General features: G+C 45.5%; 1 protein-coding gene and 1 long non-coding RNA gene across 4 annotated transcripts in view; one reads left to right on the top strand and one right to left on the bottom strand.

Annotated features, from left to right (window-relative positions):
- The window catches only part of MED27 (mediator complex subunit 27), a 216,108-nt gene that overhangs the window by 67,965 nt on the left and 121,359 nt on the right, over positions 1-26,784 (bottom strand). For all 3 annotated transcript variants that reach the window (XM_004007131.5, XM_027966245.3, XM_042248035.2), the window contains exon 4: positions 9,980-10,073. In XM_004007131.5, the coding sequence (XP_004007180.2) occupies positions 9,980-10,073 (94 nt within the window). The remainder of the gene's footprint in view (positions 1-9,979; positions 10,074-26,784) is intronic.
- LOC121819264 (uncharacterized) overlaps positions 17,532-26,784 on the top strand; it is a 30,642-nt gene continuing 21,389 nt past the window's right edge. Inside the window, exon 1 of the long non-coding RNA XR_006059538.2 lies at positions 17,532-18,025. This is a non-coding gene — a long non-coding RNA (uncharacterized LOC121819264). The remainder of the gene's footprint in view (positions 18,026-26,784) is intronic.

The raw sequence follows: 26,784 nt of genomic DNA, 5'->3' as shown, positions 1-26,784 counted from the left end.
GGCTATCGTTTTTCCAGTGGTCACGTATGGATGTGAGAGTTGGACTGTGAAGAAAGCTGAGCACCGAAGAATTGATGCTTTTGAACTGTGGTGTTGGAGAAGACTCTTGAGAGTCCTTGGACTGCAAGGAGATCCAGCCAGTCCATTCTGAAGGAGATCAGCCCTGGGTATTCTTTGGAAGGACTGATGTTAAAGCTGAAACTCTAATACTTTGGCCACCTCATGCGAAGAGTTGACTCATTGGAAAAGACCCTGGTGCTGGGAGGGATTGGGGGCAGGAGGAGAAGGGGATGACAGAGGATGAGATGGCTGGATGGCATCACCGAATCGATGGATGTGAGTTTGGGTGAACTCCGGGAGTTGGTGATGGACAGGGAGGCCTGGCGTGCTGCGATTCATGAGGTCGCAAAGAGTCAGACACAACTGAGCAACTGAACTGAACTGAGGAAGTGTTCTAATTTCATTATTTTTACACATAGCTGTCTAGTTTTCTCAGGACCACTTATGGAAGGGACTATCTTTTCTCCACTGTGTATTCTGTTTTATTTAGGAACATTTATTTATTTGTTCTCATGCTTATCTTTGTACCTATAACATTTTAATGGCCTTATATTCCCCTTTTCTCAGATACCATTTTAGCATTTTGTCAATTTTTAATGGGATCCTTTAAGTCTTATGTATTACATATCTAACAATCAAAGAGTTCATTTTACTTTCATCTTTATCCCTTACCTCATTTTTTGCTTAGATTACTTCTACTGTATTAGAACACATAACATTTATATATATTAATACTTTGGCCTCATCATGACCTTTGTTTTCATCTTATCTCAACAATTAAATACATTACACACTCACTCTTGGTCCTTAGGCTGAAGTTTTCCCATTCATCTCTTCGGAGCATGAATCTCATTCTCCGGAAGACTCCTTGAGACTGGCTAAAGGGTACGGAATTCTTGTGTGTTTAAAATGGTTCTTCTTCAATACTTGAAAGACATATTTATCTTTGATTCACAATTTCTTTGAAAATGCTGCTCTGTCAACGTCTTCCTTTGGATATTGTTTTTAAGACATTTGATGCCAGTTTACATCTTTTGCCTTGTAATTTATGTTTTGTTTTTTTTTCTTTGCTTGGAAGCCTTGAGGATTTGTTCTTCATCTTTAAAGTCAGCTAGCATTACTAGAATACATCTCAGACTTGATTGTTGTTGGTCAGTTTTCCTAAGTACACAGTGAGACATTTCAATGTGCAAATTTAGACCTTTCATTTGCAGGAATTTTCTTAGATTACAGCTTTACAGATTGGTTCTGTTCCATTATTTCCTTTTTCTTCTTCACGGACTCCAATTATGTACACGTTGTTTCCTCTCTGAGTTTCATTTGAACCACTTTCTCTGTGAGCCCTTCTACTTCGTTCTTTACCTTATTTCACTCTCTTGGTTGTTTCTCAGCCTTTCTTCAATGCCCTTTATTAAATCTCATGTGAATCTATTCTTCCTTGAGCATCTTGAGATTTAGCCTTAATTTCGGACAGAATTTTATCGTTTTTCCTGTACAGTAAATCCATCTCATTTCTTCATCTTTTTGCCTGTTTCTGCTTCTGATTTCTGGATTCCTGGATTCCTGATATAAGGGTTTGTCTTGTCGCCTCTCCAAATGCTTGAGGATGTTAAAGCGAGCTTAGAGTGCTGTCTGTGTCAAACAGCTTCCTTCTGCTTTGTGGTGTTTGTTTCCTTGCAGGTGGCATTTCTTTAGTTGAAGTATTTATTTCCTATAACATTTTATTACAAAGAACTTTAAATATTGCAAAATTGAGTTTTAGGACCTGTATCCTCATGAGCTAGATTCCACAACTGTTATCATTCTGTTCTAACATATATACTCATCTGTCTGGCCATTTATTTTAGTTTTTGGAAGAGTGTGAAAGTTGCAGACATTAGTACAGTTCATCCCTAAACACGAAAGCAAGCATGCCATTAGGCAGCTTAGGGTTAGTTAAAACAGTATCTTCTGAGGTGAAAATTACCTCCAATAAAGTGCATAAATCTTTAGAAAGCACCATTCTCTGAACTCTGGCAACTGTATATAGCCATATAAATCACATGTTATCAAAATTCAGAACCCTTTCACTGCCACCACCATTTCCTCATGCCCCTCCCAATGTGTGTCTGCTCTATCCCTTCCGGTGAGGGGGTGGGGGTCTCACACACACAGTTCTGATTGTTACTCACCTTGCTTTGGTCCATCCTCACATGTCATGTAATGCCGTCACACGCATGTACTCGCCTATATTTTTCCCTCAGCAAAAGTTAACGGGTGTGCAAGTGATAGCTCACTAGGATGTGCTTGTTTCTTATTTACACATAATTTGGAGTGTGGGCATTCTTGGTCTCTTGGTCACGTTTAAGGTGTAGTTTTGTTTCTGCTTTTCCGTACTCTTTGGAGGATATGTGGAGAGACCTAAATTTAAATAACCATTCATAACATTTCTGAGTGTGAATTATTTTCAAACATAAAGGAAGAGAGATTGACTAATATTCACCCAAATTAAAAAATTACCAAAATTAGCCACACTCAGATTCGATCCCTGGTCAAGGAACTAATATTCCACATGCTGCAGAGCAACGGAAGGTCCTGCATGCCGCAACGAAGACCCCAGGCAGACCAAAAAAGATCACATAAATAGACTTAGAAACACATATATTTGTGTTCAATCCTCCCTCAAAAAAGGAAGGAGAATGACCAAAGAGGAAGGGATAACAATTCCTACAGGACAGAGGTGGGTGGGGTGGGCAGAGGGACCCTCACAGGGGTGAAGGTTGCAGATAATGTTCTAGCTCTGAGGCTGGGTGGTAGATTTATTATTTATTTTATAATATTATTATAAATAACATCATTAACATATTATTAATAATATATAAATAATAATATTATTTATTATCATCAATTAAGGATTATGACTGACTTTAACCTGAAGTTAAAACTTAAAGAGTCAACTGCCCGGCCGACCACATTCTGTAACAACGTCTCGCCTCCTCCCGGTTTCCCTCGCTGCCCACACTCCAGCAGCCCAGCCGCCTAGCCTCCTGGGTGGGATCTGAACATGCCCACTGGCCTGGGCTCGGGTCTCTGATGCTGTGCTGCCTCTCCTGGGCCCAGCTCCCGGCTCGCCTCACTTGCCACAGTTTTTGTGGTTTTGTTTGTTTCTGCTCCCCACACCACACCCTGTCTCTCTCCACCCCCTGTCCTGTTCTCCCCCAGATCCCCGCAGCCAGCATATTACACAGTGCCTGGCTGGTCTCCCACCCATGAGTGCAATGCAGGCGCCCTGAGAGCAGGGATGGCGGTCAGTGCTTAACAGAACCCAGTACCTCGCCTTCCTCTCCTGGTGCTCTGGTTACTGAATAAATACACAAATGCAAAAGCAACCTAGCTCACAAAAGAGCCTGACGCTTGATCTGGGACTTACCCAAAAGGCCCACCTTCACTGGAACTCCCAGGGCACCATGGTTTAACATCATGCTGTTAGAAACAAGCTCCAAGACGACCCAGCACAGGTGGGGAATGCGGCTTTGGGGCTCTATCCCAGAGCCACTGGATCAGAATTTCTGGGCATCCTGCCAGGAATATGCATTGTCCACCAACCACACTGGTGACTCTTGAACCTCTAAAGTTTGAGAACTACTGAACCCAGCAGAGGAATCAATGCCCAAAACAGTTAAGCAGTTTAGCTGTTCAACGGTCTTTCCCATTTCAGAGAGCTTGAGATACAGCGAAATGAGACGATGAGTCTCATGGTGTAAAACAGATGTATCATTCAAAAATAAGGCACGGATATGCTAAAGAAATTGAGGGTTGGTAAAAATGTACATTAAAGAGACTGATAAATGAGTTTTATCTGCTGCAAACCATATAACATATAAAGAAATATTAACTTATAAGATATTAAGGTATGTTTCAAGTATCATGACTGAAGGTTCATTTTTTCCTTCTTCTCTTACATTTTCATACCTAGTGGATCAGTAAAACATAGTGGATTAATATTTTAAATGCCGAAAGGAGCCAGCTGCTTGTTCTAGTCTGACTCAGTTAAGCTCTTACAATATTTTGACTGTTCGAAGAAATTAATAATGGGATGTTAGGCGTTGGATTAACTGAAACTAAATATCAACAGAGCTAGATTTATTTTTGGATGACTGAGCTCATCTCTTCAAAGAACGGAAGCAGGATTCATTGTATCATGAGTTATTAACTTACACAACATGAAACAGCCCCCGAACAGAGCCGGCCACAGCAGTTAAGGCTTACGTAATAGGCTCAAAGTGTAGACTTCACATTCGCCACAACTGGGCTGTCCAGGCTCCAGTCGGTGACCCCAGGCTCACAAAGACGCCAGGAGCAGTTCAGACGATAAGTGCCCGGAGAGCTCTGGAAGCAGGCTAGTACTGAGGCCTGTTCCACCTCCCCTAAGCAACAGGTCCCCGTTGCAGCCATGGGGAGAGACTGACACACCCAGAAGGGAAAGACGCTTTTCTGCGTCACTCGTGGGTCACACAGCGAGCCCTCACTCCACCTCTGTCTGTCCCCCTTGCTCTCCTCCACCCTGTCTCCTGTGCCCTGCTCCCCATGGGTCCATCAGCAGGTGTGTACCCGGGCTTCCAGGTCAAGCACACAGCCTGGGCCCACGGGTGACTGCTCCTAAGTCTCACAGGCTCTGAAGCCTGATGCCTCCAGGACAAGGAAAGGTAGGTTGAGCTTTTAGAGGAGCCACACTGATCCCAAACTGCCTTAAAATGCACCATTTCTATATAGAGCCCTCATTTTTTCCTTTCCCCTCCTACACTGTATAGAAGCTATGATGACAGGTTGGGACTCCCAGGAACCGATGTCTGTAGATCTAAGGCACTCTGCTGCTTCTTGGCAGGGACTGCCTGCTGAAGGAGGAAACCAAACGGGGTCACCAAGTCTGCCTCTTGTTCACGGAATCCTCTAGACTTCAGTGACTTTATGCCATTTCCCCATGCGTGCACACAAAAAAATCCAAAAGCCCCTCTGCACTCACAGACCAAAACCAGAAGGGATCTATACTGATGACAAAACCAGGGGAACACGCTGATCATGGAGGTCAGGCTATTCACTAGTCATCTCTGGACTGCTGTGTACAGCCGAGTGGGCAGCTCACCACTGTATTTTACAGGCTGTGTCACTTTTGGAAAAAGTTATCTACTCCAGCGCTCCCAACACGCCCCTTCCTCTGCTGGACAGGGGCCTGCACTGGCTCGGCGGCTTGGGATAAAGCTTAAAAATATACCCCAGTGTATGTACAAGAATGCTCATACCACCGTTATTTATTTACTTATTCCTGACACGTACACACGGCTTTATCCATCTCTTCACCTTCCTTCTGGCTGCGCGGGGCCTTCGGTGCCGCGCAGGCTTTCTCCAGCTGCGGAGAATGGGGGCTGCGCTTCTCTGTGCTGTGTGGGCTCCTCACTGCAGCGGCTTCTCTTGCTGGTGGAGCAAGGCTCTAGCAGCATGGGCTCCAGCAGTTGTGGCGCTCAGGCTCAGCTGCTGCGACGTGCGGGCTCCAGGGCATGCAGGATTCAGTAGCTGTGGCACAGGGGCCTAATAGTTGTGGCTCATGGGCCCTAGAGCGTGCAGGCATCAGTAGTTGCGGTACATGAGCTTAGCTGCCCCGCAACAAGTGGACCTTTCCGGAAAAGGGATCGAACCTGTGTCCCTTGCATCGGCGGGCAGATTCCTATCCACTGCACCACCAGGGAAGTCCTCACACTACCATTATTTAAAAAGCAAAACCGGAAACTACCCACACACACAGTGACCGGAGAAAGAATAAAGAGTGTACACTTACAGACTGAACACAACCAAGAAGATGATCAGACTGCCACATACAACCACCAGCACAGCCCCATCTTAGAAACAATCACACAATATGATACTGTTCTTATGAAGTCCAAAATTCAACAGAACTCAATGATACGTTACATGGGGATACATGTGGGGATACATGTCCATGTGGTAACTCACACTTAGAAAAGCAAGAGGAGATGATTATCAGGATGGTGCCGATGTTGTTGGGAGGGGTGGAGGTTGAGGAGAAGAGCACATTGGTTATACTCTGCTTCTTAGGTTGGATGTGACCTAGGTGTTCAACATTAGACTTTATAACTGACATACACATGACATGACTTAAAAAATAATAAGGAAACATTACCTGCCTGCTAATTCTGGTCATCCGAATCTTTTCTTCTTTTCTGTTTAGGCCATGCTGTGCAGCATGTGGGATCTTAGTTCCTTGACCAGGGATCGAGTCTGTGCCCCCTGCAGTGCAAGCTTGGAGTCTTAACCACTGGACCACCAGGGACGTCCCCTGGTCGTCCAAATGTCACTCAGCACCACCATGAACTACAATGAGGGACAGGAGCAAGGAGCATCCTGGAGGCTTGGGAGCAGTGTCCTGGCCCCACCACCCAGGAGAAACCACTGCCTCAGGTTCCTCACTTGTGAAATGAAAAGTCGGTGCTGCCTCCCTCGAGGGCACGATGAGGGTGAGAGGAGAGAAGGCTAGGTAAGCCCCAGGCTCCTCAGGGACGGGGGACAGACACTCACTGTGTCACTGATTGCTGCTTTCTTGGCCCTGCCTCTCTTCCCCGGGGGGAATGGCCCCTCCACTCCACCCCAACCAAGGCAGGACCCCCACAACCCCAGGAGGAACAAGCCCAGGTTAGGCCAGCAGGAGTGTTCTCCCGGGGTGTATGAGCACAGGCATGGGTGAAAGGTGCAAGGCAGCTGATGCCCAATCACTCAGGCCACAGGGTCCCAAAGGGATGCAGTCCTGCTCCTGACACCCCGGAGCCATCCTGCTTTCTCTTCTTCCCGACAGAAGAGCTCTATCTCATGTCTGTGACCAGCCAGCATCAGTAAAGAGCAAAACAAAGACAAAAGGATAGGCTTTTCATCTTTAAGTTCATCAGAGCAGGTTTCTGTTGCCTGTACTCACGGAAGCCTGGCTGGCCTCCCCATCAGTCTCACTCGCCTCCCAAACTCTCAGGATACCTGCCTCCCAGATTCACACAACTCATTTCAGAAGAAGCTCCAGAAAACAGCTTTTAACTCTTGCTTGGACTTCATGCAGCGGTTCCCCACTGCCTACAGCACAGGCCCCACACCTCCTCCACTGGCCACAGGGAAGAGGCGACTAGCAAGGGTAGGAGGGGAGGTGGCAGCCCCCGGTCCTGCTCTCCGCCCCCGCGAAAATTCCCTTCAACCTCAGAGAAGTGTGTGGCAGCAGTGGAACAGAAACCTGCCATCTAACAAAATACCATCTTTTAAAAGTAAAAGCCAAATAAAGCCATGATGTTAAAAGTATGATTATCCACCTGGCAACCTGATTCTGAATCAGATCACCCACTGCTCTTTCTGTAAATAGGCCCCACCTTGTGTGAATTCCCATGTCAACTGGGGAAGATGACAGCTAGCTGGCCAGATGCACAGCGATCTGATCAAAATGGTGTGTATAAAATAGAATTCTGCCCTTGACTCAAGCCCCTAAACTCTCATCAGTCTATTAAAACAGAAGCTTGGTGAGAAAGCAGATGAGGCTGACAGGTCACTGTGAAATAAAAGCCCACTCTCTCACGTGGAAGTAACTCTAATATTTTAACCCTGTTTACCCAGAATCCTGTTCTCTCTGTTCATTCCCATCAATGCCAAATTCCTACCTTCATCAGGAAATGGAAGCCCAACGACCCAGAAATAATCTGAGCAAACCTATCTCGCTGCAGACGCTTTCGTTTTTATCTTCATTAACTCTTTGGTCCCTGTCAAGCATCCTGGGAGCGGGATTTATGTTTCGGCCGCTGGGTTTAGAGGATCTTAACACGTAGACAATCCGTACGTTTCACAGGGGGCAGAAAATAACGCATGTTTTGTAGACAGGTACAAATTGTTTTCTTTTTCTAGTGAAAGAACACTATGTTATCTCATTCACTGTATTTTTTAACTGGAAGAATTTTAAAGAAAAGTAGCACGTCACCCAGATGAATGTCACTTGATTTTTTCTCACATGAAATCCCACCCATTTAATAATCCTATGTCTTTTCCCCCTCTTAAGGGAGGGGCTTCCCTGGTGGCTCAGTGGTGAAGAATCCACCTGCCCGTGCAGGAGACATGGCTTCCATCCCTGATCTGAAGATCCCACGTGCCTTGGAGCAATTAAGCCCATGCACCGCAGCTACTGAAGCCCTTTGCTCTAAAGCCTGTGCTCCGTAACAAGAGAAGTCACTGCAGTGAGAAGCTAGCGTGCGCAACCAGAGAGCAGGCCCCGCTCGTCACAGCGAGAGCAAAGTCTGCCCAGCAATGAAGACCCAGCACGGCCACACACAAGCAAAGTTATTTACACACACAAGAAGTCTGCCCTCTTCAGGTAAATGGACTGAGTGAACAGTCACTCATCCTGGGTGACTGGATATTTATAAAAGTTCACAGAAGTAAAATGCTAAAGTCCAGGAAATTCACACTAGGCCCCAGAGCAGCAGCGCTGGGGAGACGTAAAAAACACTCAGTCCTAAAGCTTGCCTCCATGATGACCATCAGATACCTTGCTCTTACTCAGTTAATTCTCCTTTTTAGCAAATGTGGAGGCTCCTCAATATCTGTGTTCTTCAAGTGTGTATTAGGACACAGAGCATCGAAAAACATCTTATCACTGAAGTCTCAAACACACCTGTCTTTGGTGAATTTATGTGAATACAAACATCAGTGTTTGAGGTCACGGGGCCAACTTGCTCTGAGCAGAGTCACATTAGTTCAGTTAAGTCACTCAGTCGTGTCCGACTCTTCGAGACCCCATGAATTGCAGCATGCCAGGCCTCCCTGTCCATCACCAACTCCCGGAGTTCACCCAAACTCATGTCCATCAAGTCGGTGATGCCATCCAGCCATCTCATCCTCTGTCATCCCCTTCTCCTCCTGCCCCTAATTCCTCCCAGTACCAGGGTCTTTTCCAGTGAGTCAACTCTTCGCATGAGGTGGCCAAAGTATTGGAGTTTCAGCTTTAGCATCAGTCCTTCCAATGAACACCCAGGACTGATCTCCTTTAGAATGGACTGGTTGGATCTCCTTGAAGTCCAAGGGACTCTGAAGACTCTTCTCCAACACCACAGTTCAAAAGCATCAATTCTTCGACACTCAGCTTTCTTCACAGTCCAACTCTCACATCCATACATGACCACTGGAAAAACCATAGCCTTGACTAGATGGACCTTTGTTGGCAAAGTAATATCTCTGCTTTTCAATATGCTCTCTAGGTTGGTCATAACTTTTCTTCCAAGGAGTAAGCGTCTTTTAATTTCATGGCTGCAGTCACCATCTGCAGTGATTTTGGAGCCCCCAAAAATAAAGTCTGACACTGTTTCCACTGTTTCCCCATCTATTTCCCATGAAGTGATGGGACCGGATGCCATGATCTTCATTTTCTGAATGTTGAGCTTTAAGCCAACTTTTTCACTCTCCTCTTTCACTTTCATCACATCAGAAACAACAAAATCAGAAACCGTCAGTGATAAGGTCGCAGACACTTACTTCAAATACGAAATGAATTTTATAAATGACTTCCTATAAAACCTGTTTCTGTTTTAAGAGGCTGTTTTTTATCAGCAGGATCCAACAGACAAGCATTTCCAATGTCTTTGGGATACTACAAAACAGCTTCATCAAAACTCATGAACTGACAGGTGATGGAGTCTCACACTGTACTTCCTATCTGGGAACTCTTAAATGGGCTCTGGGATTTCATTCAAAAGCAAGGAATCAGCATTCAGAATTTTTAACTTAGAGAATGCCAGTAAAGAGAAGAAACACACTCTTCACCATCTAACTGGGACTGAATTTCCATTCCTGAGCTCCGACAACACAGAAACGTGGACATGTCCCCACAGACAGGTCAGACAGAACTTACCAGAAGCATGGCGGATGTCCCATTGGGTCTGGACAAGTGGATGGTCATTTCAGGGAACATCCGGTCGATGCGGCTGATCACGTCGTCAACGTATCTGAGAGGAAGAAACACACGTGTAAGAGCTGGGGCTCCAGTCCAAGAGATACAAATCTACAGTGCACTAGAGGCTTCTCTTCTCAGTTTAAGTTTTCATTAGTGAAATGCATTTTTAAGAAGGCCAGTGGGATTTATGAGGCTTTTTTTTTTTTCAGCAAAAATATGACTCCCTAGTTCCTCCTCTTGCTTTCCAGAACCATTCATTATTTTTTAGTGATTTCTTTTGCTATTTACCTCTGCATTTCCATGTGATGTATTTTTAATGCCAGTTCTTGGTCTTTCATTTTAAGGTATGACCTTGGGGCTTTCCTCTATAGATGGGAATTTAATTCCGCCACCCTCCTGGCCACTGGGCCCCACTGACCGGGGCCCCTCCCTCTGTCCCCTGGTTTAGGGGTGGAAGTGGCTTCCTGTTTTGCTCACCTCTGCTCGTTTCTTGTTTCCTTCTCATCTCAATCACCTCAACAGTCAGTTCTCTGGATTAAATTCCTTCTGTTTTAAATACCTGAAGTCATTCCCATTTTTCTGGTTTGTGGCTAACAAATTCAAATCACATCACAATTTTTGCTTAAATCACTATTTATTGTTCACATTCTAAAATATTTGCTTATTTTTTAAGGGAATTTTTTGAAAAGTCTTTATTGAATTTGTTAAAGTATTGTTTCTGCTTTATGTTTTGGGTTTTTTTTTTTTTTGCACGAGGCATGCAGGCTATCTTAACTCCATGGCCAGGGATTGAACCCACACCCTTTGCTTTGGAAGGCAAAGTCTCAACCGCTGGACTGTCAGGGACATCCCATCTGCATATGTTTTTAATAACTGAGCCACACAGTGGCTCATGGGTAATTTACAGTTATTTTTGTTTTACTGAATTTTTACTTGATTAGTTTTCTATGTACCTATTATAATTTTTTCCCTTAAACTCTCTGCCTGACTCTAAAACTTCTCTCAATATGGTCAAACATATCAGACAATCTATCAATTTACATTTTTTTTCTGGAAACATTCCTCTGAAAGTCAGTCTTCTGTTTTTCTGACCCAAATGGAACCTGTATCTCTGAAGATTTAATAATCATTGAGATTACTGACACTAAGCACTCAGCATGGCATATACTAAAACCTAAAAAATTATAAACACTCTCACTGGACTATCATGGGCATATGAGTAGTCTGCAAAGATGCCCTCTCTTTGCAGGAAGACTCCCTCCAACCTCCACCACCCCAGTGGAAGCCCGTTGAGGAAACGCCAACCCACAGCGTCAGCAGAGCTAGAGCTGGGTCTGGTTCAGATCCTCTGAGAGGAGAATCACAGAAGCATTTGTGCGCACTGTCTGCAGTCACATGACACAAAGGGGATGCAGAATACAACAGCTGAGACTCGAAACTATCTGTTAAGGCTTTTACATTTGATTTTATACTCGTTAGATACGACAAATTAAACTACATGTCTATTAGATCAGGGACATGTAAAAGCTATGTTCTCTTGGGGAAAGAGAGAGATTAGCTCTCCACCCACAACACGAACAGACTTTCGTGTGAAACCTGGCGCTCACGAGAGAGAGCAGACAACACAATACCGTGAATATCAACATACAAACTGGGGGAAGTTAGAAAGTAATCTTGCTGATTAACTTATCAGGTTTTCCTTAGACAATACTCCATGCAGTTTTAGACTTCAAGTTGACAAAGGAGGAGAACTCCAGAAGGCCCAGTGGTGAGGAATGATGCTAGGAAGACCAGAGCAAAGATGTGTGAAAAGTGGTGGAGATGCCTTCAAGGCTACTTGCCCCTGCAGAAGAGGGCTACCTGTAGGGAGATTCAACGTATTCTTCAAGCATGTAAATAACTTTAACAAACTCAGGAACCACACAGTCATCTTCCACCTTTAGAAAGGACTATAACAGGAGGCTGTGGCATTAAAAAGCGAACTAGCTCAGAAAGAACAAGAGGTGTAAGAGGTACTGCTTAAAGGCAGGGCCCTACAACGCCCTGTTTCTCTAGACTTTGAAAATGGTTTAGAAAACAATCTTTCCTGGATGGCTGAGAGGAAGACTGACAAAGACATCATCTCCAAGGTCCTTCCTAGATTTACAGCTTCATGATGCACAACCTTAGCTCTGAGCTTAAATGTAACAAGGAAATGAAAAGATGAAGAGAGGAGGAAAGAACGCATTTTTCATTACTACCTCCTGTTTTTGGAGATGGTGGAAGACACGTGGCAAGATTCATGTCAAAAGTCGACACCAGGTCACTGGAAACATCTCTGCATTTACATACTTCTTTGCTAACTCTATGTATATGGTTTAAACTCGGTTCTTTCAGACTCAGCAGGAAGCAAAAACCTGCTGTCCTGTGTGGACGGAGGTCACTGCTAAGTATATGCTAATGGGGAGGGGGGCTGGCAATACCTTCTGAACGAATCCTCAATCAATAGCCATCATAGCTCTGGACAGCAAAATGCAAATGAACGTGCAGAACTTCAGCACAAAGGCATCCTAATCTGCTCTCCCGTGTACTGCTCACCTTGAAGGGAATACTTTCTAGAACACTTGTGTCTCTAGTAGGCTAGGTGATGATTCCAGAACCAAGTTCAGGGTGTAGACTTCCATGATACTAAGCCAACTACCTGACTTGCTTTCAGCAGGAGCCAGAGGTCTGAAAGGGCAGACGATAAACGTTTCTGGCCATTTCTGGAATCCTTTATATGTGAACCCTTTACTTGCAAAGGAAGGCCATGGAGGGAGAAAAAGAGTTCCTAGGAGAAACATCTAACGTGGACATAGGGAAGTAGAGAGATCTGGGCGGTATTTGTTGTCCCCTCTCCAACCAGTGATCTCAGATAAAGCTCAGCAAGCTCGATCCAAAGATTTTATTAAGCACAAATGCATTTCAAGGAGACTGTTTTCCCTTCCTGCACCTAACATAAAGGAGATGCAAATTTCCTTTTTACAGGTGACATTATGTGTTTGCCAAAAAGAGAAAAAGTCAGCTGCATCTTTCACTGAGGAAAACAGTGTCTAAATCCTAGAAGCAAAGAAGCAAATCATTTCATTTTCAAGTAGACCCAACCTTCAAAACGCAAATCCACCACTAGTGACTTGACAGAAATAAGGAAAGCTTGGAAAGCCGAGATAAAAAGCTGGAGGCTGAGGAGATGACATTTTCCTTCTGCCGGCGTGGGGGCTGGCCTGGCAGGGGGTCCTGGCTTCCTCTCTGGCAGCACCCCCGGCCGGTGTGCCCCGCCGGCCATGCCAGCGCGTGCAGAGCTGGACGTGAAGGGCCAGGACAGGTAGGAACAGCGCGCTCCCCACCCTCCCACACACCACCATATGGTCCACTCCGCTCCGCGGCAGGATCGAATTACTTTAATTTTTACCTTTGGAATATAGGCAAACAAGCGCTAACACAGCAGCGGTGACTAGTTTACACTTGAGCAGACGTGGTGCGGAACGACATTAATTTAGTGCCAAATTGAGCGGTGAGTCACAATTTGCACATATCTGTCAACCTGTTAACAGGGTAATAACTTGGAAAGATTGCCGTTCCTATTTACATTACAGAGGCCTTTCGAGAACGGAGAACTGCTTCCTTCTCCCTCCATGAAGCACGCAGCCCATCCGCTGGCTGGTTGGGCCAAGAACCAGACTTTCAGAAACATAAACTCCTAGAAATCACAGGTTCAGATCAAGGTGTGATTCATAGCTTCAATATTTTCAGGTAGAAAATGAATCTTTAAGCAATTAAGAGAATTTCATTTCCCTGTCCTGCCCTCCCCCCTATTACAGGCAGACTCTCAGTGGTTTCTAATTCAGTTTCCTTAGTGCATCTGACGGTTCCTTCTCAGGGTTTCCAAAGGCATCCTTAGCACCAAGTTTCAGTCTCAACTCTTCCAACATCTCTGCTTCATCAGAAACAATCATGCCGTTCTCACGTTCCTAACGTTCATCTCTGAAGCCCTATAAACCTTGTTCTCTTCTAATTTACTTCAAGGAGCTTGGCCTCCTTCTGTAAGTGTCTTTAGTCAGAGAATTAACACTGGGACCTCTATGTCCCTGTCACTCTAGGGACTTAACAGCATCTCCAAGAGGTGGTCTGCTTAAGTCAACAACCCTGGAGCAGAGCTCACAAGGCAGCCCCACTCATTACTGGACTACCAGGCTGCTTCCAACCCACTGACCAGTGTCTTCACTCAATACGCCCCTTCAGTCTTGAGCCTTGTGAAACCACATACAGGCACTTCCTCTGAAACCTAAGGCTTTCTGCAAACACAGAAAAGAGTGTCAGGTTTTCCGGCTTATTGGTGCTTTTAACTCTTTCTTGGATCACAGATCCCTTTCAGAAGCTGCTGAAAACAAACTACATGTCTGCACACAGCTTTCCATACAATTCTCTGCAGTTTATAGGTCCCTTACAGTCTGCTCATGGACCCCAAGTTCAGAATAGCTGCTCTGGGCCTGTTCTAGAATGAGGCACCTGGTTTTCCTCTTTGTTCCTTTCTGAATGGTAAACTGCACAGTATTTTTCAATGAAGCTGCCTTCATCTTAGAAATACATGTTTATCAGCCTACAAGTGAATGCACTGGAGTGCTGTATGGGGCACACCGGATCTCCTAGCTCTGATGATCTTAAAATCATGCTTCCATGTTGGAGTCCAGGGTTAATGTTTGTTCTTAAACTACTGCCTCTCACTGCTAATCTTTTCAACAAAGGTAAAGACCTACTTCTGTGACCTTAGAGGTCACCTGACAGTGAGGAAACCTTTCCTCCCTGACAGCCACATCATACCTGGGCTTTACGGAAACTCCATGCTTCTATGAAGAAAGAGCCCCCTGCCTTCTGCATCACCCCTTAAGGCATAAGTCAGGGGTGAACTCAAGCTCAAGTCCTAGGAGGGCCAAGTCAAGGTGCTGGTCTGGCCCCGCCTCCTCCCTCCATGACCCCAGCAGGCTCGCAGCACCTTGCAACGGGGCACAGTCTGCATTCTCTGCCTGGAGGGTTCGTCTGGTAACTCCTCCCACCCCCATACCCAGCTCAGCTTTGGGCTACAGCTTAAAGGACACTTCCTCGGGGAAACCGTCTCTGACACACCTCCCGGGCCCCCCATCACTCAGTGGCCTTCATCTCACCTCTATGGCACTTTTTAATCCTCTCTGTGTCTTCTGCCCCAGCTGTAATTAAGCAATTTTTCCGAGTGATTATTTGTTTAACGTCTATCTCCCCAACAGGTCTCTCCATGGAATCACATTACCGTCTTCTTTAGAAAGGCAGAATCCCAGCACATGGCCAACGGTACCTGGCACCCACCAGACACTCCTCAAATATTTGCCCAAGAAAGAGACAGGACATTCAAAGTAAGCTATGCAAATGCCAGTCAGGCAGTTATGAAACAACTACAACACAAAGTTCTCTTTAGCAGATGAAGATTTGAGGTGCTGAAGAGTTCATTACATTAGCCAGCAAAATTCACTACCAGCAGCAGCCACAGAGCCCCGCAGAAGCAACCTCAAAGAAGGCAGGAGAGGCGCTTCAAAGTCTTTCTGCTTAAGACGTGGCTACGAAACCCCTGCATCTGTTTTAGGAGAAGCTCGATGCCTCCTGGAAGCAGGAGCCTTCTTCTGAAGATGTGCATTGCGTTATCAACATGCCAGTTTTCAAGCGTTATCAACATGCCAGTTTTCAAATGCTGCTTCTAATGAACTAATTAATTCTGCAAAAACATTAGTACAAAGATGCGTGCTACCAAATCGGGATCACAATACCCCCAATGATAGCAAGACAGAACGTGGAAGACATTTCTAAAGATACCGGTTTTGTAAAATGTTAGTTCTCTCCCTTACACAATGAGATACATGGCAAAGTATCTGTCATTAAAGCCTTAAAATAACTTGCTGGACAGATGGCTTAGCTCTCTATAAAGTCTGACCCCTCCTCAAAAGAAAAAAAAACAACCAACAAACCTGGACTCCAGCCAATGATCCCGTGTTAGCGAGATGTTCAGCAGCTCGAACCAGATATTTAAATAGCATTTACCCCACACGGTGCATACAATACAGGCTGTTCATTTTCTCCACCCATACAAAACCTAAAAGTTAGGAATGCATTTATTAATAAACCACCTTCTTGGGGAAAGGGTAATGCCCAGGAGATAACAAAAAGGGAGCAATTTACACCATCTGAAATTGATTTAAGATTTTCCTCTACACCTGTCCAAAAATGATAAGACCGAGTGGACTTTGCCGGTGGGTGGAAACAGAAGGGGGTTTGTTTAATTACTTTGTGAGAATGAGATGGCCTGAAACTCCAACTACTAATCTCAATACGCTGAAGAAACAGGATTGGGAACTTAGGTCAAACTTGCTCACTCCTCCCAATTTGGTCAAACTTCTCAGGTTTGTAAAATATTGGAATCAACATGTCTATAAAAGGAGTTTGGTTGTTCTCTAACTGTACATTAAGAAGGAAGACCAGATGAGCTGGGGGCTTCCCTGGTGGCTCAGTGGTACAGAATCTGCCTACCCCACTGCAGGAGACGTGGGTTCGATCCCTGGGTTGGGAAGATCCCCTGGAGGAGGACATGGTAACCCACTCCGGTATTCTTGACCGCAGAATCCCAAGGTCAGAAGAGGCTGGTGGGCCTCCATGGTGTCTATGTGGTCACACAGAGTCAGACATGACTGAAGCAACTAAGCAGCAGATGGCAGTCTAGTCGGTAAGCCGTGTCCATCTCTTGAGATCCCATGGACTATAGCCTACTGGGCTCCTCTATCCTCAGGCGAGAAAACTGGAGTGGGTTGCCATTTTCTTCTCCAGAGGATCTTCCTGACCCAGGAATCGAACCCGGGTCTCCTGCATTGCAGGCAGATTCTTTACCGACTGAGCTATGAGGGGAGTCATAAGCAGCAGATGAGTTACAGACAGAAAGAGGAGCCTAGACTCCTCCACTCTCTCTCAATGCGCCCACTCCCTCTCCACTTCTCCCCAACTAGCTGCCTGCCCACTGCCAGTCTCCTTCAAGAAAAGACACCTAGGGACTTCCCTGGCGCTCCAGTGGTTGAGAATCTACCTTCCAAGGCAGGGGTCACAGGTTTGAAGCCCGAGCTGGGGAACTAAGATCCCACATGCCTGGGGGCAACTAAGCCCCAAGGTGTGCAGCACCTGCTGACCTCACGTCCCCTGGAGCCCGCGCGCCACACAAAGAGCCCAGACAGCCAAAGATAAATAATAAGCAACAGACCTGAGGATCTGTGTCTTACCATAGCAAAGAAAAGACACTCAAAACTTCAGAATCTCTTTATGGAAACTCAACAACTGAGCAGATACAGATCAGAAAGGCATGCTTCCTTGGAGGGGAGCTACAGCCAGGCTACGGATGTAGAAGAGCGGCTTCTTCCTCTTCTTGAACAGCTGGTGAACTTTGAACTATGTTGGTGTATAACCTGAAGAATCATTTGGGCAAGCAAACAAAAGCCACCTCCATTTCCATAAGGTGAAATAAATGCACACTCACCACCTAGTGACATCCAGAGTCTAACCCCCCCTCTTTTATTAGGTACAAGCAGCCTAGTAAACCCTGGTTATGCACGAACTGGAACACATAGCAAATACCATCATAGAGACAGACTCTTTCCTGTACTATCCTAGGTTGTAACTATCCCTGTTATATCTATTAACAAACATTTATTGAGTGCCTTGGGCTTCCCTGGCGGCTGAGTGGTGAAGAATCCACACGCAATGCAGGAGTCATGGGTTTGTCCCTGGGTCGAGAAGATCGTCTGAAGCAGGAAATGGCAACCCACTCCAGTAATCTTGCCTGGGAAATCCCACGGACAGAGGAGCCTGGTGGGTATAGTCCATGGGGTCACAAAGAGCTGGACATGACCGAGTGACTAAACCATCAAAAGAGAGAGGCAGCGCTCACTGCGGCAGCACACGGACCAAAAGAGAGGAGAGGTAAAGAGTTTAGTTTGTAAACTATCCCTATTGAATCTATTAACAAATATTTAATGAGTGTCTACAGTTGTCAATAATTACTGTGTTCAGGGAATGATTGTGCGTATCTAAGGATTAAAAAAGAACGAAAACTGGAATGAAAGGTGGGACGGAAGTTCAAGAGGGCGGGGACATGTGTGTACCTATGGCTGATTCATGTTGACGTATGGCAGAAACCAACAGAATAATGTAAGCAAATCCTACAATGCAGGAGTCCCGTGTTTGAGCCCTGGGTCGGGAAGGTCCCCTGGAGAAGGAAATGCAACCCACTCCAGTATTCTTGCCTGGAAAATCCCATGGGCAGAGGAGCCTGGGAGACTATAATCCATGGGGTCGCAAAGTCGCTCGGACACAACTCACTCACTGCCTGAAAATAAATTAATTTTAAAAAATATTGTATTAGCTGGCTCCCAAAAGGCTTTCTCTGGAGGAATGGGTCTAGCCTGTGCTTTCTGCTGGAGGAGTCAGGCTGAGCAGGAAAGCAGGCCTTGCTTTCCAGTTTCCAAAGCACTTGTGTGTTCTTTATCTTGTTTGATCCCTCACCAAGTCTGTAAAACAAGAAGGGCAAGTGCAAAACTCCTGCTTTATAGACAACAGAAAAAAGGAGGTTAAGTGACCTGCCGAGGTGACAGCACAGAGTGGCTGAGCCGGCCTCAGACTGGACCTCTCTGATCCCCACCCCAGGGTTTCCCTGCCCCCGCCGCGGTACTTTACAGGTCTGGGAGGACTGCACGGAAAAGGCAGTCTGCCCCTTTCTCACTTCCCAGACTTTAGAAGAAGACTGAAAAACTGAGGGGTAGCATACTGACAAAACAGAACCAGTGTATGACTTTCTCTCTTCCCAGTCATTCAGTAAATACCCACTCGGTGCCCACTGGGCCCAGGGACACAGGGATGCTCTGGTGGTCTCTGCCCTCTCACGGCTTACACTTCATTTGGTTACAAGGCATCTTCCTTCAGAAAAAACAGGACAGCTAGGTTAAAGTTCCTTCCATTCTCTTGTCGGGAGAAAATTAAAGTGCAAAGTTGGCAGGCTACAGGAAGGGGCGGAAAAGTGAATACATTTTTTGGTTCTATTTTATATTAATAACTAGGAGGTAGATGTTTTCCTCAACTTCTGCTCTTCTTGCATTAAAAAATTCATTCAGATACTGGTGGGTCCTAGTTTTCCTAAAACGGTTAAACAAGGGATTAAGCTTAGGGAAGAATTTATAGTTTCACTCAGGGTCTACCTCCTCTGCAAGCCCTTCCAGGTTACAGGGGAGGGGGAAAATCCCAAACAAAAATCCACGTTGAGCTTTCCAAGACCAATTAACAAGTTGTTAAATCAGTTACCTATGTCAGAGCTGCAAAAATGACCCCTGGAGCTCACAGCTTACTCACTCTCTCACATTGGGCTCCAGTAGCCAAACTCTTCCTGCAGGGGAAGGGCCGGCCTGGGCTATTACTGCACGGATCCCTGGGGTTCCCACACCTGCTGGTCCCCTTACTAAAGACCTCTCACACTGGAAATCGTCCCTCTGCTGGAGTCTCCTCCCGGAACAATAGAAGATTCTTCTCAAACAACTCCTATGACATTAAAACCAACCCTGCAGTTCTCCTGCTAGAGTAAGAAAGCTGAAAAACAGCTCAATTAATTGAGAAGACTGATATGACTATTCTAAATTGGTAATGAAGCACAACTTTACAGCCACTCTGCTTACTTAACGCAACATCATTTATCAACAAGCCTTTCCTGGGGCGATAACCATGGGATGCGGCTAGTTTTGAAACTCATGGCATTTAACCAGAATCATGGAATCCTAATGAAAGTATCTGTCTCCCTAAGGATCAGTCTGCTCCTCCTTTTGCGGCTCCTTCCTCCTTCAATGCACCACGGCCCTCCACACTGCAGACACAACCTGCTCCTTCGCAGATCCCCGCCGAGCCACAGTCTGCGTTTCCCTCCGCGTTCACTGTCCAGTTCACATTTGCCCCCGAGCAACAATTTCCAAAACGCAACGTGACACTCACAGATTGGTATGTGGTATGGACAAACATTTGCCTTAGAAAAAAAAAATTTATTTATTTATCGATGGCTGTACCAGCACACATGGGATCTTAGTTCTCTGACCAGGAATTCAATACACATGTCCCGCACTGGACATGCAGAGTCTTAATCACTGGACCACCAGAGCCAGTGAAGTGGATGAACACTTTCAACTTAAATATATGCATATTGGAAAAGACCCTGACACTGAGAAAGACTGAAGGCGAAAGGAGAAGGGGGCGACAGAGGATGAGACTGTCAGAACACAATACCCACTCAATGGATGTGAATCTGAGCAAACTCCGGGAGACAGTGGAGGACAGGGGAGCCTGGCACGCTGCAGTCCATGGAGTCACAGAGTTGGAAACGCCTGGCCACCGAACACCAACAACAGCAACAACATATAGAAAAGCATATAGGCAGCAAATAAAACCTGTGATCTCACAGGCATTATTTCTTAGAATGAGGGTAAGTTTTAAAAAATGAATTTATTTAGAGAAAAATATGGAACTAACAGAATAGCTGACTAAAGATTATGGTAAACATCCTATAGGAGATTAAAAATGACTGAGTTTAGAAACACCCTTCAAATAAGCCAGGTGATTAAACAGCTTTGTTTCGAAAGGTTTTGCTTGTCTTTGTAGATTGTGGGTTTTTTTTTTTTTAATTCTAAATGAATCTTCACTTTGGACCTTAAAAAAATCTGTTGTCACTCATACATCTGGAGCTATTGAAGACAGGATATGGATACGCATCCTCAGAGGGGCGAGGTGTTTAGGTCAGCAATACCGTGAAGCAAGGGCCATGCTGATCAATCACCCTGGGCGCTGACCGCACAAGAACGTGCGTCTGGGAATCGGCCACGTGAGCAAGAGACAGAGGCCTCCTCCACAGAAAATAAAATGGCTTTCAGTCCGGCACCAGCACGTGTGGCCACCAGCTCCAACATTCCTTTTGCCACCCTCAAAAGGAGTGAAAAACTGTACCAGAACCTAGTTCTCCAGTGGAGCCAAGTCTAGGATTCTCCCCATGACAGGTGATACTTGAGGCAGCCTGAACACCCCCTACAGGATTATGACGGCCTCACCGAACCAGAGCCAGCTCAACATTTATCATATTACCCTGCACTGACAGGTCTTGCAGGAGTCTTTCAAATCATGGCTGAGAGAATCCTGGGTCGGGTGTGGAAAGATCTGGGCTCTCTCGTAGTTCCCGCTCACTCACAGGCCACGGTGGACAAAACACCTAGCCCTTCCAGCTCTCGTCTCCTCTTTGGACGAGATGAACTCAACAGGTCCTTCCAAATCTAGGCAATTCAGCACCCACTTCCTAAGAGCTTACTTACTATATACACAAAGAAGCGATTGCACAGTTTCCAAAGACTCTCCGTCTTCAGATGGTACATATGGTAATCATTATAGGAAATCCAATGACTCAGAACACCCTATTCCTTAACCTTTGTGAATAACTGAAATCTACTGTACTTTGGTAAAAGTTTATCAGGGTTTTAACAGCAGGACTACTTCAAGTATGTAGTCCTGGCATAAAACACACTGCCTTTGTCACTGTCTAGTGGGGCCCGTTACTAGAAATGTCTGAAGAAACGTACTAACTAGAAAGGACTCCCACAACCAAGTCTTAGGACTCAAGATGAGTCTCTTAACAAGAACCCCAGGAAACAGCAATTCTGTAATCAAGGAAATTTTCAGGAAGGACTCTCTCCACTAGAGTTCACACATGAATATTTACTGCGGCCGAGTGGGCTGCCCTAATGTGGCGAGTAGCATACTCAGAGGGCATGCGTAATTAAAGGGCATATAACAAATACATCTTTCACTTGAGGATCTCGGAATAAAACAGATAAAAACAAGCATTCACTTGCACGCTAATGGCTTTAGGAATAGAAGCCAGGAGTATAAGCATTCAGGTCCCTAAAAGCTCAAACCTCAGATGCCCACTCTCACCAACAGAAGACCTGCTGCAACCAGTGGGTGCAAAGGTACTCAGGTTTGCTTGTCGAAAAAGTCACTCCGTGTAACGCTCCAAATAGCCCACGCACAATGACCCGTGAAAGCTGCAAGGCAGCTCTGACCTGTCAAGGCGAGTGTGTGTGCACAGGTGTGCACATGCATTACACGTGCACACACACACGCGCGCATTTCAGTGGGCAGAACAGACTGCTCAAGAGTTGGGGACGCAGCTTATAGGGATGAAACATCTGTTTCTCCTGCTAGGATCTCACTGCAGTCCTCGACACAGAGGACTTGGCAAATCACCCTGCAAATGAGTCGACAACACAGCGGGTCCAAATCAAACGCTCCGAATCTGGAGGATTATGTGTAAAAGGAGAGAGAGTCAGTCCATCGTGGTAAAAACAGGTGCAGCACCAACGTGAATGATAATAAATGGATGACAAAGTGGGGAGCACGCTGAGAAGACGGACACACCGAATAATCCTTTTCGGAAGCAAGGTGTACGAACACTTCCCAAGGGGAGAGAGTCTGTCTCTAACAGAGAGAGAACACAGCTACTCCTGAAACATGCAAATGGGAGTTGCCGAGTGAAGATAGACCAATTATTCTCGGTCGATGAGAATAAGGGGAGAGAGTTCCAGCAGGGAGCACTGAGGCTAAATATCAGGCAAAACTTTACAAGCAGAAGGACTGCTCGTAGAGGAGAGGGGCTGCCAGGAGAGGCGCGGAAATGACCACCTGTGGAGACACTCAGGGTTAGACTTGACACCTGCCAATTATACCCCCATTATTCCCGCCGCAGTTCAGGAGAACGGGAGAAATGCGCCACCAGAGAGGTCTCCTCTGCTCTGAAGGAGGAAGAAAACAAGGAGGTTAAACTCCCGCTTTTCAACACGTTTAACCCTCTGGTATAAGTGAGGGTTTTACCCACTGGGCAAAACTCTTGACCCTTAAACCCATCACACGCCTTTGAAAACGCTCTGCATCTGCTGCAGCGGGCAAGAAGTCAACACAATGGTGACTGTCTCGGAGCAAAGAAGGGCAGGCTTTCTGGAAGGTGGCGCTGGGTAATACACAGCACACCCAGACAACAGCACTTCTTCCCTGCCTGCCACGCTCTCTGACATTTCCAGGTCTTAATTCAAAGCTTGCTTTCTTTGTTGACTTCCAAACAGGGGCATATTACTTGTTGCTAAGCAATGTAAAGTGTTTAGGCTTGATTAGCATGACCCAGAAACTTTTCATCATTTTCAGAAAGGTTCTAAGGGCCTGCTAACAAGTCTGGGAAATAGGGCTATTTTTTTTTTTTTTAACAGATTTCTACTGTAAATGATGACTGACCATCAGCCTCTGTGTTCCAAGGCCTAATGAAGGCAGCAGGGTCCAGATCAGAACTCCCACCTTCATTAACTAGCCAAGGAATCCCGCGTGTTGGGGCGGGGGGAGACTCTGCTTTCCTCAATCGTTTCTCATCTAGGCTGGCAGAGTCCATACGTGTCTGCTGGGACTTGAACGCTCTAAGACTAAAAGGTTTTCTGCTCATTCTCTGAGATGACAAGGTGGAGAGTGTCACTTCCAGCACTTTTTTCCTCCATGAAAAGGAAGGCATTTTAGTTTACCTCCCTGTTTGGAAATACATTCCAAGAGTTGACAGATTTAAGAATCGGAATACTAGCCCCCCTCCCCCAAATCATATAACTCCAGAGCTAGAATGCAAGCAGGAGAATGGCTAATCCAAATTCTTTACTCTTTGGAAACAAAACTGGGGCATGGAAACTGACGGGTTTGGATAAAGCCTTCTAGGTGGTTGTAGGCAAAGCTGGGATTAGAATGCAGACCTTCTGAATATCTTCAGGTCCTAAATATATGGTTACTAACGAATGGTTTTCATTTGTTTGTTCAGTTGCTAAGTCACGTCTGACTCTTTTTTGAACCATGGACTGTAGCCCTCCAGGCTCCTCTGTTTACAGGATTTCCCAGGCATGAATACTGGAGAGGCTTGCCAATTCCTTCTACAGGGGATCTTCCTGACCCAAGGATGGAATCCACACCTGCACTGCCGACAAATTCTTTACCACTAAGCCACCAGTGAGGCCCTACTAAACGTAATGATCCAACAGATCCCCTGGAGAAGGGACAGGCTACCCACTCCAGTATTCTGGCCTAGAGAATTCCAGGGACGGAATAGTCCATGGGGCCGCAAAGAGTCGGATACGACTGAGCGACTTTCACAAACTCTTCCAAAAGACAGATTTAAGAGCCTCTTAGAGTTATGTGTAAAAAAGTTGTCACTGTAGTTTTACACTGTGGTGTTTACAATATCCTCATGCACTCTCACTTATCCGACAATACATTCTGGTCACGGTTTAAATGGACTTGAAATTATGCCACGTGGTTCGGAGAACTAGTCTCGATCTATTTTCAAGCACAGACTTTGAGAAATAATGAGTCTGTGTTAAATGTACTTTTGGACATGCTTGACTCAATCCAGGTAGGGTGCTGCCCCATGCTCGATTAATATCTGGATTTAGTATTTCTGAAAACCTTTCGGGAAAAAAATAATAATCCAGTTACATGCATTTTTGTAGACTCTCAGCACTCTCTCCTTCAGTGAGGAGGTGAGGCTGGATGAAGAATAGAGTAAAATGGTTTTATTTGATGTGGATTTCAAGAAACAGGTTAATGATTTTCACTCCGCAGACTTGCATGACATTTCAGCATTGATTCAAACAAGCTTGATTCATCTATTTTGGTTTGTGAGAAAGTATCCACTCTAAAAACACAACTTCAAAAAACTGAACATGTGTTTTGAAAACCAGTGTTGCACTGACCAGTAAAATATTGAAGCACGCTGTTCAATGAGACCATTTTCAAGCCATACATCACTTTCTGTTTGGGTCCGACCCAACTGTTTCAAAGTTCATTTTTACAGTGTTCAGGGATAATAGGAACCATATCATTCACAGGAGCCATGTCCAGTCGATTTCTACAGAGGGGAAATGGAATTTTCCCAAATAGATTAAGTTTTAGTGGAAAGAACAGAGAACCCCTGGGGTTGGTATTTCTGAAACAAAATGGCCAGAAATTAAGTTTGGATAATTTCAGGGTATATTTTTCAAGTGTGACTGGCTCAAAAGGGGAGGGCTGCCATCTTACACAGGACATTTTAAAGCCCCCAGAAGCAGAAAGCAGAAAACGATGGGAACAGTCAAGACTCCTATATCATGGCAAAACTATTTCTGATGCCAACAGCTGGGTGGAGGGGACTAAATACTGGCAGCGGGGCCCAACTCAGCTACTGATGCCAGAGGGCGGGCTGCCCCTCATCTGGGACTGCCCCTCAGAGGTTTCAGTGTCTCCCGCCTGTCTCTCTTGATACCTGAACTTAACTGTTTCCATTCTATGACTGTCTTTTGAAAACAAAGATATACTATTCCTAATAAGAAAACAATCTATTCAGTTAGCGTCGCAGGCACCAATTCAAGCCCCTGGGCTTTATATCTACAGTCTCCTTTTCTTTCTTTCTTCTCCTGTCTCTCTCCCATTATATAAGCACTGGCTCCTGGCTGTTGTTAGAATGTGTGCTGCGTGTTTCCAAATGCGTTACCCTGACAACCCAAAGAAAATGGGCTCCGTGAGAGGGTCCTGGACATCTGGGAAACTGACAAGAGCCACATCAGCGGGGCCTGCTCTCACGTTTCTTGGTTCTTGACTAGGTTCCAGTTTGTTATGGGGCCAGAGACCAAACGCTGGCTAAGTGAAGGCGCCCTTCTATGGTGCTGGTGGCCCACCCGGCACTGAGTCCCCGGGTGTGACCGTGAGGCGGTGGAGAAGGCAGCAGAGGCGCTGAAGGGAGTAAACACACAGGCTCTGGTGAACGTGGGCAAGTAAGGAAAGTCTCCGCTTCCTCAACTGCAAATGAGGGTAATGGTTGCACTTAGCTCAGGAGGTTGTTAGGATTAAATAAGGTGTAAAGTCCTTAGAATGGTGCCTGAAACCGCCTGAAACCAGGTAATCACTCAAAAACCAACAGCTGCCTGTCGCGATGACAGCGGTATGACAGTGGTGAGGCAGTGTCCAGGCCTCTCTGCACCGCTGTTAATTCCTTCAAGGCCAAGATGGTTGATGAAAATTTCATCCATTGAGGCAAATCATTTGTCAGGCTCACAAACAAAACACCATGGGGATTTCTAATGATATTAAGAAGAGGAGGAAGAAGAGGGGAGTTGGCGAGGTGGGAGGGACTTGGGGAGGGCAGATTTTGGTCTTGTGATGCTAGTACCCACCCCGCCTCAACCTCTCTTACTGGAACCTTGAAGCAAGGATGTGCAATTCTCATAAGATGGTGATCTGGTTTAGAGAGTGGAAAGCATAATGTTTAAGCACAAGGGATCAAACTGGTCTGCTTTGATGGAGTCCTTTTCGACACAAGGACATATTAACCATATTTCAAGCTTTCCCACGGCACTATGCTAATGCGCGTTCAATGCTACATTCTGAAATCCCGCAACCCTTCCAGCAATTCCATTCTCAGTTCTTATTTTAAACTCCCTGTATTTACATGACTGTACTTTTCTCAGTAAAGGTTCTTTAAAAGAGAAAGCATATAAACTTACAGATATCATGTATACATTATGAATCTTATTTATCTGGATCTAGCTATCATTTATAGATATGTTCACTTAATGTAAAAAGGGTTTGGGAAGGTGAAAAAAATT

This window comes from Ovis aries, chromosome 3, assembly GCF_016772045.2.
Source record: "Ovis aries strain OAR_USU_Benz2616 breed Rambouillet chromosome 3, ARS-UI_Ramb_v3.0, whole genome shotgun sequence".
NCBI classification, from domain to species: Eukaryota; Metazoa; Chordata; class Mammalia; order Artiodactyla; family Bovidae; genus Ovis; species Ovis aries.
This window is presented reverse-complemented; position numbering and strand designations above follow the sequence as displayed.